The sequence below is a fragment of the Lipotes vexillifer genome, unplaced genomic scaffold (genome assembly GCF_000442215.2).
Source record: "Lipotes vexillifer unplaced genomic scaffold, Lipotes_vexillifer_v1.1 scaffold299, whole genome shotgun sequence".
Taxonomy (NCBI): Eukaryota; Metazoa; Chordata; class Mammalia; order Artiodactyla; family Lipotidae; genus Lipotes; species Lipotes vexillifer.
Genome location: NW_006784347.1, coordinates 2,273,826 through 2,286,268, shown reverse-complemented (window position 1 = coordinate 2,286,268; position 12,443 = coordinate 2,273,826). Strand labels below are relative to the sequence as shown.

At 43.2% G+C, this 12,443-nt stretch overlaps 1 protein-coding gene across 1 annotated transcript in view; it reads left to right on the top strand.

Moving 5' to 3' along the window:
* The window catches only part of ERN1 (endoplasmic reticulum to nucleus signaling 1), an 80,520-nt gene that overhangs the window by 17,854 nt on the left and 50,223 nt on the right, over positions 1–12,443 (top strand). Inside the window, 1 exon segment of the mRNA XM_007456805.1 lies at positions 11,113–11,233. Coding sequence (XP_007456867.1) covers positions 11,113–11,233 — 121 coding nt within the window.

Genomic DNA, 12,443 nt, shown 5'->3' with positions numbered 1-12,443 from the left:
AAGGCGTGGTATCTCCTTGCTGGTAATTCTTTCCTGCTCCTGTTTCCCGCCTACCCTTGATGAGCTGGAGGAAGCAGCATCCTTCCATCTCAGCCAGTTTCTCAGTCCTCAGTTTTCACACCGCAACTCCATAGGTTTGGTTGTGCCAACAGTCTTCCAAGCAGTTTCTGATGCTTTCCTGTCTCTGTCCAAGTGTGTGAAAGTTGCATTGAGATGCTTACATTTGTCTCTCAGAGGAGCCTAGAAAATAGAAACCTATGCTGAGGGACCTCCCTGGTGGTGCAGTGGTTAAGAATCCGCCTGCCAATGCGGGGGACACGGGTTTGAGCCCTGGTCCGGGAAGATCCCACGTGCCGCGGAGCAGCTAAGCACGTGCGTCACAACTGCTGAAGCCCGTGTACCTAGAGCCCGTGCTCTGCAACGACAGAAGCCACCGCAATGAGAAGACCGCGCACTGCAGCAAAGAGTAGACCCCGCTCGCTGCAACTAGAGAAAGCCTGTGCACAGCAACGAAGACCCAATGCAGCCAAAAATAAATAAATTTTTTTAAAAAAATAAGGAAACCTGTGCTGAGATTATGGAAATCCTGTGGCATGAGATTTTATTTTTTATTATTTATTTATTCAAAATTTATTTTATTGAAGTATAGTTGATTTACAATGTTCTGTTAGTTCCTGCTGTACAGCAGAGTGATTCAGTTATATATATACTTTTTTCATATTCTTTTCCGTTATGGTTTATCGCAGGATATTGAATATAGTTCCCTGTGCTATACAGTAGGATCTTGTTTATAAGATTTTCTTTCCCATGAAAAAGTCAATATTCACACCCATATTTCCTTCCTTTTTTTCGAGCATCTTATTCCTGCTAAGTGAAGCAGTCACGGCTCACTGTGTGAGGTTCATTGGTGTATGTATGTCATTAAAATGGTCCTTGCTGTTCAAAGGAGTTGTCCCATGCTAATCAGTAATGTGCGTTTCCTTGGCACTGGCATGAAAAGAATGACTCGCTTCATCAAAGGAATGGGCAGTGGCCACTGTATCATCATCATCATCAAGGAGCACTTTTTTTTAAGCCTTTAGAACTGGGCTGGATAAATGTATTGCAGGAATTTTTTTTTATGGTGGCTAAGTCTGTGACCTTTGACTTTCTGTGATGTTATCCCCGCCCACTTAGATCTACAGTGAGATCTCAGGAATTTTTATCCAGAGCATTTTTTTAAAGACCCCACCCTCTATAATTCGCAGTGCCTTTTGGCATATTGGGTGTCTACGTAGAATCTACAAATTACCAATTTGGTGTCTCATCCAAAAGATCCTACCCCCATATCAGAGGAGAGTGCTGATCTCCATCTGCCCCAGCAGGACAGCTCAGCAGGGTTGAGCCCCAGGCCTCAAGTAATTGAAGCTTATGTTCCTCAGAGAACCATGATTTAAAGCAGTGAAATTACAGTGTGGTGTAGTGGGCAGAGGTCCAGAAGGGGAAGTGGAGACCGTGGCTCCAGTCCTGTGTCTACAGTTAAGTGTCCGTGGTACCTTGGGATAGTCACTTCACCTCTCTGGACCTTGACTTCCTCCTCCGTGAACTGAGAGGTTTGGGTAAGGTGATCTTCAGTTATTTTCATCTCTGAAGTTACGTATCCCAGAAGCTGTAAACAGCCCCTCCTGTTTGATCTGGGGCAGGTGGCGTGGTGCACTGGGCCAGCAGGGCAGTGGGTAATCTTCAGATGTACTTCAGACAGTGGGGATTCTGGCTAGGCGAGTCAGTCTGGCCAGGTAGCTCAACCTCAGGCATATTTCATAGTGTTTGACTCCCATTGTAAAGCTAGGCAACATCTGGCAAGCATAGGTGGCAATTATGTCACAGATACAGTTGTTTGTAGATAATTTTTATTTAACTAAAGCATTTATCCACTTTCTACTCAACCCCTTCCATTCCCCTCCCCCCAAAAGAAATCTCTCACCAAGTGTCAAGAGCAAAATTGACAGTTTCAGATTAGTTGCTATTAGCAGGACCGAAAAATTTGGTATCTAATTGAGTCTTTTTTTCTTCCCCTTGGGGTTTCTGTATGAAGACTTCCTAATAATAGGTTTAACTGCAGTTGAATATACATGCTCAAATGGATCAAATCTGGCTTTTTGTAAGGCAGGTAGTCCCTTTATGAATTTACGTCTAAGTTAGACCTTTACTAGTTTAGTTTGTTTACGATGCTACTCCATTAAGGTAAGTGAGCCTAATAGGTTTCTCAGTTTTTACAAGGCCTGAATTGCTGCTGTTTCCCTGCAATGAAGACAACAAAATAATAGTGCCAAGATGTGCATTCTAAATCGCAACCTCAGGACTTCCCTGGTGGTCCAGTGGTTAAGACTCCATGCCTCCACTGCAGGGGTCACAGGTTCGATCCCTGGTCAGGGAACTAAGATCCCACTTGCTGCATGGTATGGCCAAAAAAAAAAAAAAAAAATCTCAACCACTAAATGATGGTGAAACCTTGGGTTTTAGTTTTTTTTAACTATTATTAATTTATTAATTAATTAATTAATTTTATTTTTGGCTGTGTTGGATCTTCGTTGCTGCACACAGGCTTTCTCTAGTTGTGGCGAGCAGGGGCTACCCCTCGTTGCTGTGCACGGGCTTCTCATTGTGGTGGCTTCTCTTGTTGTGGAGCACGGGCTCTAGACCCGTGGGCTTCAGTAGTTGTGACATACAGGCTCAGTAGTTGTGGCTCATGGGTTCTAGAGCGCAGGCTCAGTAGTTGTGACTCACGGGCTTAGCTGCTCTGTAGCATGTGGGATCTTCCCGGACCAGGGCTCGAACCCGTGTCCCATGCATTGGCAGGCGGATTCTTAACCACTGTGCCACCAGGGAAGTCCCTGGGTTTTAGTTTTAATATTATAAAATGCTTGAGGGGGCTTCCCTGGTGGCACAGTGGTTGAGAGTCTGCCTGCCAATACAGGGGACACGGGTTCGAGCCCTGGTCTGGGAAGATCCCACATGCCGCGGAGCAACTAGGCCCATGAGCCACGATTACTGAGCCTGCGCGTCTGGAGCCTATGCTCCGCAACAAGAGAGGCCACGATAGTGAGAGGCCCGCGCACCGCAATGAAGAGTGGCCCCCACTTGCCGCAAATGGAGAAAGCCCTCACGCAGAAACGAAGACCCAACACAGCCATAAATAAGTAAGTAAATAAATAAATAAATTTAAAAATTAAAAAAATAATAATAATAAATAAAATAAAATGCTTGAGGACCTTAGGGATGTGATGCCACCCTAAGAACAAGGGCTTGGTTCCTTGTGGTGAAAGGTCTCCTGTAGCGCCTTTCATGCCCAAGTGTATTTCCTCCTCCTTTGGTGTCGATATAAGTTGATGGCAGAGAGACCGTGAAGACAAATGGAACTGCCAGCTGCTTGAACTTAGACTCTTAGCCTGGGGCCCCAGAACCAGTTGGGGAAAGTATCTTCACCTGTTGTGAAATTAGCATACCTTTGCTCTCAGGAATAAAGTGGACTGTATGAGGAACCTTTTATCAGACCCATTAAAGGAGTAGCCTGAACCACTGAAGAATTGTTAACTGTCTTGGGTGGTGGTGGATTACACCACATGCAAGAATTGCCACAAATACTAGTTTAACTCTCTCAGTTGCTTAGTTTGGAAACCACACAGTGCTGTTCAGTTAGGCCCTGACCTTTACTGCATCCCAACCAGATACCTGACTCCCATCCAAAGCAAATGTCATGGTTACCTTTATTGACCTAGTATCAGGAAACACAGCAGCCAATGGGCTTATTAAAAGGAGCTATATGGTTGACAGATTATTGCTGATCTACACACAGGTAAACAAAGTGTAACAGGATTTGGAATGATTTTGTAATAGATTGAAATCGTTAAGACGTAGACACAATTAAGCCTCTTAATATCACTAGTGTTTTAATTCTGTTCTTAATCTTTAGTCTACTGAATTGGGATAAATGCAATGAGGTTTCTGTGTCACTCTGTACAGATGACTATACAGAAGCCTCCACATTTGGAGCGGAGTGCTTTACTCTTGGATCAGGCGTGTAAATGAGACGGGGAGTGGGGAGCAGGGTTTGATTAGAATAAAAATCTTTGTCGTATCTGTCTAATCAGGCCTTTACCTAAGATACCTTCAAAGGAAGGCCTTTGGGAGCTGCTAGTTTAGCCTGCTGTCCTGGTCATTATGAGGCATATACTCATGTAGGCTTTATTGTTCAACAAGGGACCATTATGTAATGGGTGTGTGCTGGCATTTACTGGGTACGGATTTCAATCTTAGGCTGTTTTGGTGAATTCTTGGTAGTTTTTTGGCCATCATTGAGCACAGTCTTCTACCATGTGGCCAAATGGCATTAGAATGCTTGGTAGTTTTGTGAAGCAACCACAATTGCAAATAGCCAGGCTTTGCTGGAGTTTATAGCCTGAAGTAGATGATATGGCTGCAAATAGAATTGTAGACACAGATGTCCTTTTTCTGAATGTCGTTTAGTGCCTACCAAGGGACTGTGTTACATAATACTATTTTGAGGAACTTCGTGCTGAAGTGCACAGGTTTCCTTTTTTTTATTTTTGGAGAGAAGCCCTTTAGGACTGGCATCCGTTATGGCATGCCAGGAAGTGTCTTACCCATACCTCTCAAAATCAGCTCACCCATCCTGCGGCTTTCAGCTGATTATAGCCAGCAGAAGGATCCAGTCTGTTTGTCATTAGCCTTCACCTCTGCTTTCATATCCATCAGAAACCTCCCTCACCACGTGCACACACGCACACGTGCACTCTTCCTTTCTCTCCCCTTTAAGGTCCTTTGCCATTGGTACGTCCCCCGGCAGTGAATGCCCTTCTCACCTCAGAGCATTATTGCTAAGGTTAATAATTATAAGCTCTGATTCCCTAGCACATTCTAATCCTTTTGCAATTTATTACATTTCGTGACATGCAATTTTAATTGTTTTCAAGATTTTGCGTGTCCTAAGTAGCAAAACAAAATAGCTTGGAAATCTTTCTTATGTAATCCTTCCCTCACTTGCATACCTGTTTTAAGTCTTACCTATGATACCATCATGTGTATTCATCAACCAACCAGAAGCCCCCTTACTTTCGCTTTACCTCTGTGGCCTGCTGTCCAGTGGCTTTGAGCTGTGGCAGGGAGCCCTGCACTGTACAAGGCAGACTGGTTGTTGGTGGCAGGTTGTAGGTTCCAGGGATTTAGGTGCACACTATGTTGTGTAAGGGTATTCTATTGGAAACATACTAATATCCATGCTAGTCTTACACAAGTATGGTATTTATAATTTGGAGGAATGGTTTTCTTAACCTTAAGTAAATAAAACTAAAGTGAGGCCTTATGCAATAAAACATTGCATAATCCAATGAACACTGAAGAAAGATTAGTTAAAAAAAATAAAACAAAACAACAACAACCCCCAAAACCCCAGCCTCTCAGCTAATCCTGGAAATCAGTGTGGTACTCCTAAAAGAAAAAATATATATGTCATTTTGTTATTAGCCAGATTATTGTATTCTAATATTATTATAAATGTTTTGGTCTGTTGGAATGGAGGTAAGAAGGGGAGAAGTTTCTTGGGAAAGATTTTTATTCTAATCATTTTTACTGTTTTTACTCCTACTATGCTAGTGCTGCCATATAAATTGAGCTTTTGGAGATGGACACTTGGGTTAGACCCGATCAGTTTGCACACCACCTGAGAAGTGCATGGCTCTCTTGTTCACAGTGTGGGTCTTCTCTGTGTGTGCACAACTTTTGTGTGGGGGTAGAACACACTTGTTTGGGAAATAGAAACGATACTGCGGTACTCATCAAGTGTAGATCACTTTGGAAAGCTGGATATGAGACGTGTGTGCGCGTGGCCCACTTTTCCCCCCTGACTTTGAGATGAAAGGTCTGTGCAAAGTTTATTGATCTTATTTCTGACCCTTGTTATTAGGTAGTCAGTTAACCTGTGGGCTGGTTCTTGAAATACCTATCTGAAATTTAAGAATTCCAATGTTTCTTTGGAAAATGCAGCCTTTTGGGAAACCCTGATGGGGAGCACAGGGCTGCCCTGTGTTCTGACTCTTAGAGCAGCATGCAGCCTGCTTCCTGCTGTTCTTCCTCAGGTGCCGGAGGGTGGGTGCAAGGGAGCAGCCACTTCAGTGGTAGCCTGGCAGCTGGAACCAGGCCCCGGCCTTGCTGACTCTTCTCCAGCGGCTGGTGGTGAGCCACCTCTGGCCTGACGCATCCCAAGCACTAGTTCAGAAATTGGTGGGTTTGTGTCAGAGGCTTGTTTCATTTGTTTTTGTGCCGCCTAAACACATACCTGTCCCTTGTGTCCATAGTGCTCTTTACTGAAGACTTTTTCTAAACAAAGTTATCTCAGAACTGGTTTTAGAAGACTTTTTTTCTTACCTGAAATACAAGCAGTTGAGGTCATTAATGCAGGAGCAATTGACAATTAGCTGAGTTTAGAATATTAGAGAATGAAATCGTCGGCGACTACTACCTTTTAATCATCTCTGTATGAGCAGTTGGTAGCTGCTTTCATGTCTTTGTGGGAAATGCAAAGCAAGTGGTGCATTTTATGCAGTGGTGTATCTGCTGGACTTTGGGAAATCTTGCTTCATAATCAGAACAGTGAACATGAGGATCCAGCCCCGGAATTATGTTTTCACGGGAGGGAGTTCTGGCTGAGCAGGGCGGCAGTGAGGACTTTTTTTTTTACCACGGAATCGACATAAGTGAAATAAGCTGGTTTTACAGACACCCACTTCCCTGGCATCATCTGGTCCGAATTGCCGGCTCCATGGTCCTCAGATGGGGCATTTCCAGAATTGTAATGTCAGGGTCACCTCGTGTGAGAGGACGTATGTGGCCAGACTTCCATGAGGACCAATTAGCTAATGGATGTCTCGTTTTAGGCTGGACTAGATTCCCTGCCACCACCTCTACAATGTCACTGCAATTACGTTTTTAGAAGTCACTGTGGAAGCCAGGAGTGTCTTGTTTGAAAAATGAGTCAGATTCCAGGTAATCAACTTGAAACAGATCTGCAGGATCAGCCTTTTCTTTCTGCTTTCAGGCTCTCTGGAAACTAGTTTGCATAACTCTAGGGCCTGCTGCTAATTCATCCATTGCAGGAAAAAGGGAGCACCGACAGGGTGAAGGTGATATGCAAGGTCATTATTGTGAAGCAGTGTTTTTAGATGTTTAGGTACAAATAGTTCTCAGCTGTGCTCAATATCGACATTGCATCTAGAAGCTTATTGAAGTCACGTGAGTTATAGCAACTATATCTGAAAGCAAATATTTTCATGCTTTAAAAACGCTGGGGGAAAAAGGCAGAAATTTTGTAATATTAATTTGCCTGATGAGAGAATAACGCTGTTCAGAGTGGCTCGTTCTAATTTGAAAATGTCAAGACCTTCAAAGAAGAGAAAAATCTGTCGGGTTGATAGGGTTTGTGACGTGACTGTGGACATTGTGATTCATTCTGCACTCTTCAGTTGCTAAATTCAACTCCTAGCCAAACCTGGTCTTTTTGAGATTTTTAGAAGACTGTATTAGTTATGTGATTAGTGTTTTATTTCGAGTCACCAACCAACCATAGACAATTGCTCTTCCTGTGGTTTCCAAGATGCTCAAACAAGGCAGGTGGCTTTTGTTTCCACACTAGTAGTGGAGCAGCGCTGATATGTTTTAGTAACTATTGGCCCCTTTTAATAATATCAGTACTGTGATAAGATGTATTGGAGGCATTTAGTTAATTATAGTTGTACTGTAGGCTTTAATAAGAGCAAAACTTTTCTATTCTGGACACACACTCTCTGACTGGGAGACCTCTGTGTTTCTAAACTTTTGTCCCTTGTTTGGTGGATATCAATGATCAAAGGTGATCAGGTTGCCTAATATCCTGAGGTGGAAAGTGCTTCTGGAACTTAGGGGCTCGCTGAAGCTCCTTTAAATCCCAGCTTGTCTTCCACCTGCTAACTTATCCATCTCCTTTATATTTTATGAAAACTTCATTGCATATTACATGATCATATTATAGAAAATTTAGAAAATAGAGGAGAAAAACTATGGCTTTAATTTTACAATATTTTCTTCATGTTTTTTTTTCTATAGATATATTAAAAAATAGCTGGGTGTGTGTGTGGTGGTGGGGGTGGTTAGAACTGTTTCAGTCTCAAGGGACAGAAACCTAGTTCCAATGAGTTTAAGAGGGGAATTGATTGCAAGGATTAGGTGTCCATGGGCCCAAGGACAGGAGCTTGGCCAGGCCTGGGGAGCAGTGGAGGCCAGGGCCCCTCTTCCAGCCTTTCAGCCATGTTTCTTCTCAGGCCTCTTCCTTCCTCCTTCCTTCTCTCTCTTTCTTCCTTCCTTCCTTTCTTTCTCTCTCTTTCTTCCCTCCCTCCCTTTCTTTCTTCCTTCCTTCCTTCCTTCCTTCCTTCCTTCCTTCCTTTCTTTCTTTCTTTCTTTCTTTCTTTCTTTCTTTCTTTCTTTCTTTCTTTCCTTTCCCTTCCTTCCTCCCTTTCATCCAGCTTCTTCCACATGGCAGAACATGTATCCACAGAAATCTCCCAAGTTTAATTGCTTAGTACTTCAGCCACCCAGATTGTTCAGCCCAATTCTGGTGTGATTCCCAAGACCTTAAAAATGGTTGTTCCTAGGGTAACTATGTGACAGATGGAGGGGATTTCCACCTGTTGGCACCCAGATATGCATACATCTTCCCTTTTCATTTATCCAGTCTTCCACTGCCCCCGCCTGACTTCATGCGGCGCCCCCCATCAAGCTGCAGACCATTCCCCTTTCTCAGTGAGAGGCAGCCTGCCCACCCCTCCAAGTCCCATTTGGCTCCAGTCCTCAGCGATCGTCGTAGGGTCCCTGTTCTCCAGGCCAGGTGCTCCGGGTGATGTGTGTTCCTCTGGTTCAGGTATGAGCAGGTCCAGATGTGGCTTGTCGCCATCAATACCCTGTGAACTAAAATAATTTTAAAACCCCCGAAATAGTTGGTGTACAAGACCTTTGGATTCTGCCGAGGGCAGATGCTACCCTTGGGGCTCCCGTTTTCCTAGCCAGGTTGTACTGAGACTGATTTCCTCGTTGCAAAGGTGGCGTTAAAAACAGACCCTTCTTCATCCTTAAGGCTTTACGTGGAGAGTAGACTCAGCGGGTAGGGGTGAGGCTGCTGTTGTCTCTCTCGTTCCAGGTGAGGAGCCCTGGCCCTGGGCACAGTGGGCGGCGGAACTTCTTCCCCTCTAGGCCAGGCACATGCAAGAGGTGAGAGGAAGTTCTGGCAGCTGCCTTGCCCCTTTGTCAGGGGGTTTCCACCTTGGAAAAGGAATGCAAGGGCTGGAGTGTTTGTCCTGCCACCTCAGGCTTCCCTGGAGAGAGCTATTAATTGAACTTTCCCTTTTGAAGGATTAGCTAGTGTCATCCTGGCTTTTACCAAGAGTCACCAGGTATTTTGGGATCAGGCTTCCATGTACAAGTAACCCTCCGGTCTCTGTGTTCTGTGCTAAAAGCCAGCCATACTCCTATATTTTAAAAATAGCATTTGTACCAAAATTCAAACTGTCACAGGGTAAGCAAGTTGCATTGACCTTTTTTTTTTTTTTTTTTTTTTTTTTTTTTTTTTCGTTTGCGATACGCGGGCCTCTCACTGTTGTGGCCTCTCCCGTTGCGGAGCACAGGCTCCGGACGCACGGGCCCAGCCGCTCCGCAGCATGTGGGATCTTCCCGGACCGGGGCACGAACGCATGTCCCTTGCATGGGCAGGCGGAGTCTCAACCACTGTGCCACCAGGGAAGCCCCACCTTGACCTATTTTTAATTCAAGACCTACAGGAACCAGCTGATTGGTGGGACAGTATAGTGACAAAGAAAGAGAAAATCTCATTACAAGGTGGCGTTGCTGAGTGGGCCCAGACCTCAAAAGGGTGTTGTCCTAGGAAACCGTACCAGCTATCACCTGCTCATGTGTGTGTACACGCGCACACACACACACACACACACACACACACACACACACAGCTGCTCCCATGGAAACCATGTGGATGAGTGCACTGTTCCTAGCAAAGCTAAAGGACAGGCAGGCCAAAAAAAAAGAATCTGTCCAGTATAATTATGACCACAGTGCACATTAAATTTTGGATTCTATATTTTTCACATATGCAAGCATTTTTCTATATTGTAGATTCTTTCAAGTGCTATTTTAATAATTACATAATATTCCATTGTCATAATTTGTTTCAACCATTTAGGATGTAGAAGTGGAACTACAGGATCAGAAATACGAGCACTTTTATGCTTTCCAGAAAGATTGCGCTAACTTACAATTTTCATTGCCAGTCAACAATGGATGAGAAAGTGAATTTCACTACCTTTGGATATTTTCTGTAAAATATTTTTTTTAATTCATTAAGCATAAGAAGTACATTTTGATTTAAATTATATTTTAATGATAAGTAAAGAATAATTTGGATTATGTTTTTTATACATCTTCTTTTATAACATGTCTCTCTCAAAATCTTGGTGTTTTATTATTATATAAACTCTTTATGAGTTTATGAGAACTGTTTTTCCTATTTTGCTTTAAATATTTCCCCCAAATTCCCTGCCTTTTAAAATTTCATAAGTGCGTGTGGGTGTGTGTAGGTGTGCTGGCATTCTTGCAAGATGGAGTCTTGCAAGATAACCAGGTTTTAGAAGGTAAAATATAACCAAGAGAAGGAAGTCAGTTAGAAAGCTGAGCATACTTTCTCTGTTTCAGTGGAGGCTGGCCTTGGATTATTTCAGAATCCCCATCCCTGACGTGTTAGGTCATAAGCGCATGTGTAGGAAGGATTGCTGCTCAGATAGAATAAGGCAACCTGGTTCTAGTCCTGACCCAGCTGTTGTCCAAGATGTTGTCCATCTTGTCAGTTCAGCAGCAAACCTTGATGGGAACTTAGGCTCGTCAGCCTCGGTTTCTTCATCTGTAAGGTGGTGGATTTTAGAAGGATAACTTTTGGGGTAAGGGAGGGGCCTGTCTGTGGTTGTACATGCCCAAGGTGAAGACTCATATTGACCACGTAGATTCTTCTACCTCTCATTGCAGATTTTTGGAAGCCCCAGCACTGTGACACTTCCTGAAACCTTGTTGTTTGTATCAACCCTGGACGGAAGTTTGCATGCCGTCAGCAAGAGGACAGGCTCAATCAAATGGACTTTGAAAGAAGGTAATTTAGAATTAGTCCTTGGGTAACATGGACATTTGCTTAGCTGCATCCAAGGAAACATTCCAGAAAAAGAGAAAAACAGTTATACATTATTTAATAAAATTAAAAAGGATAATGGAGTCAAGGAGAAGAGAGGGGTTGCATTCAAAGGGTATGTTTACAGCTTGAGTTGTGATTATCTGCTAAGTGTATCAGTTGAGACAAGCTATATTTTTATTATTATTATTATTTTTTTTTTTTTTTTTGCTTCTGTCTGGATTTTCATGTCTAAATGGCTCTAGGCTTTTCTGTTAATAGTTCTGGCTGGTTGGTCTTTAGGAAGACATGCTGCTTTAAATTTTTTTTTTGAGTTCTAAGGATTAGAATCTTGTAATCATAATTACAAGAAGGTATCTTCTCTAATCTCAAATTACTGATTTGTTTTTATAGAGGCTGAAATAACTGAGGGCTGTAAGATTTGACATTTGTCCAAGTTAGTCACTTTATTGGCTCTTTACATCAAGGGAAGTAGAGGACTAAGCTTGTCTCTCATTCAATCTACCATGCTTCCACTTTATGATCTTGTCTTCCTGGTGATGGTTGGCAGCATGGAGTCCTAACAGCTGGGAAACTGTATTCAATTCCCAAACTAATCTTCCCTGATAAAAGCCAGGCAAATCCCAGGATTGGGGGCTTCAGTCATCTCTGTTATTCAGTCCTGTTATAATTCTCCTTTGTCCCTAAATTCAGGTCTGACCGGTATGTTCTCTTTCGTCACTAACCTGTGACTCATTATTCTCATGAGCACAACAAGTGTTTTCCCTTCATTAATAAAATGTTCCAAAGCAGTATTTTATATGGAAAAATATTGGCGTATATCAGAAGGTCACACATCATCTTGTCAATTCAGCAGCACACCTAGTTACCATCCATAGATGCTGGCAGCTGGGGTACCACAGACTGCCCTGCCTCACCAGCTGGGCCGTCACTTTAAGTGACGGAAGGGACCAGGTCTCTCAGAAGTGAGGGGCCACGAGAAGATGGGAGAGCCCGGTTTTGGCAGTGCCTTACAGTCTCCCAGAATATTATCTGTGCTCTTTCTCCTCATGTTTATGCAGAGTTCTTTATATTTCAGAATTTCTGATTTTGTCCAGAGATGAAAATCAACAAGTCACAAAAGGATTGAGATAAACATTTTCACTGTTAAATGTTAGGGCTGTTCCCTCAGTTT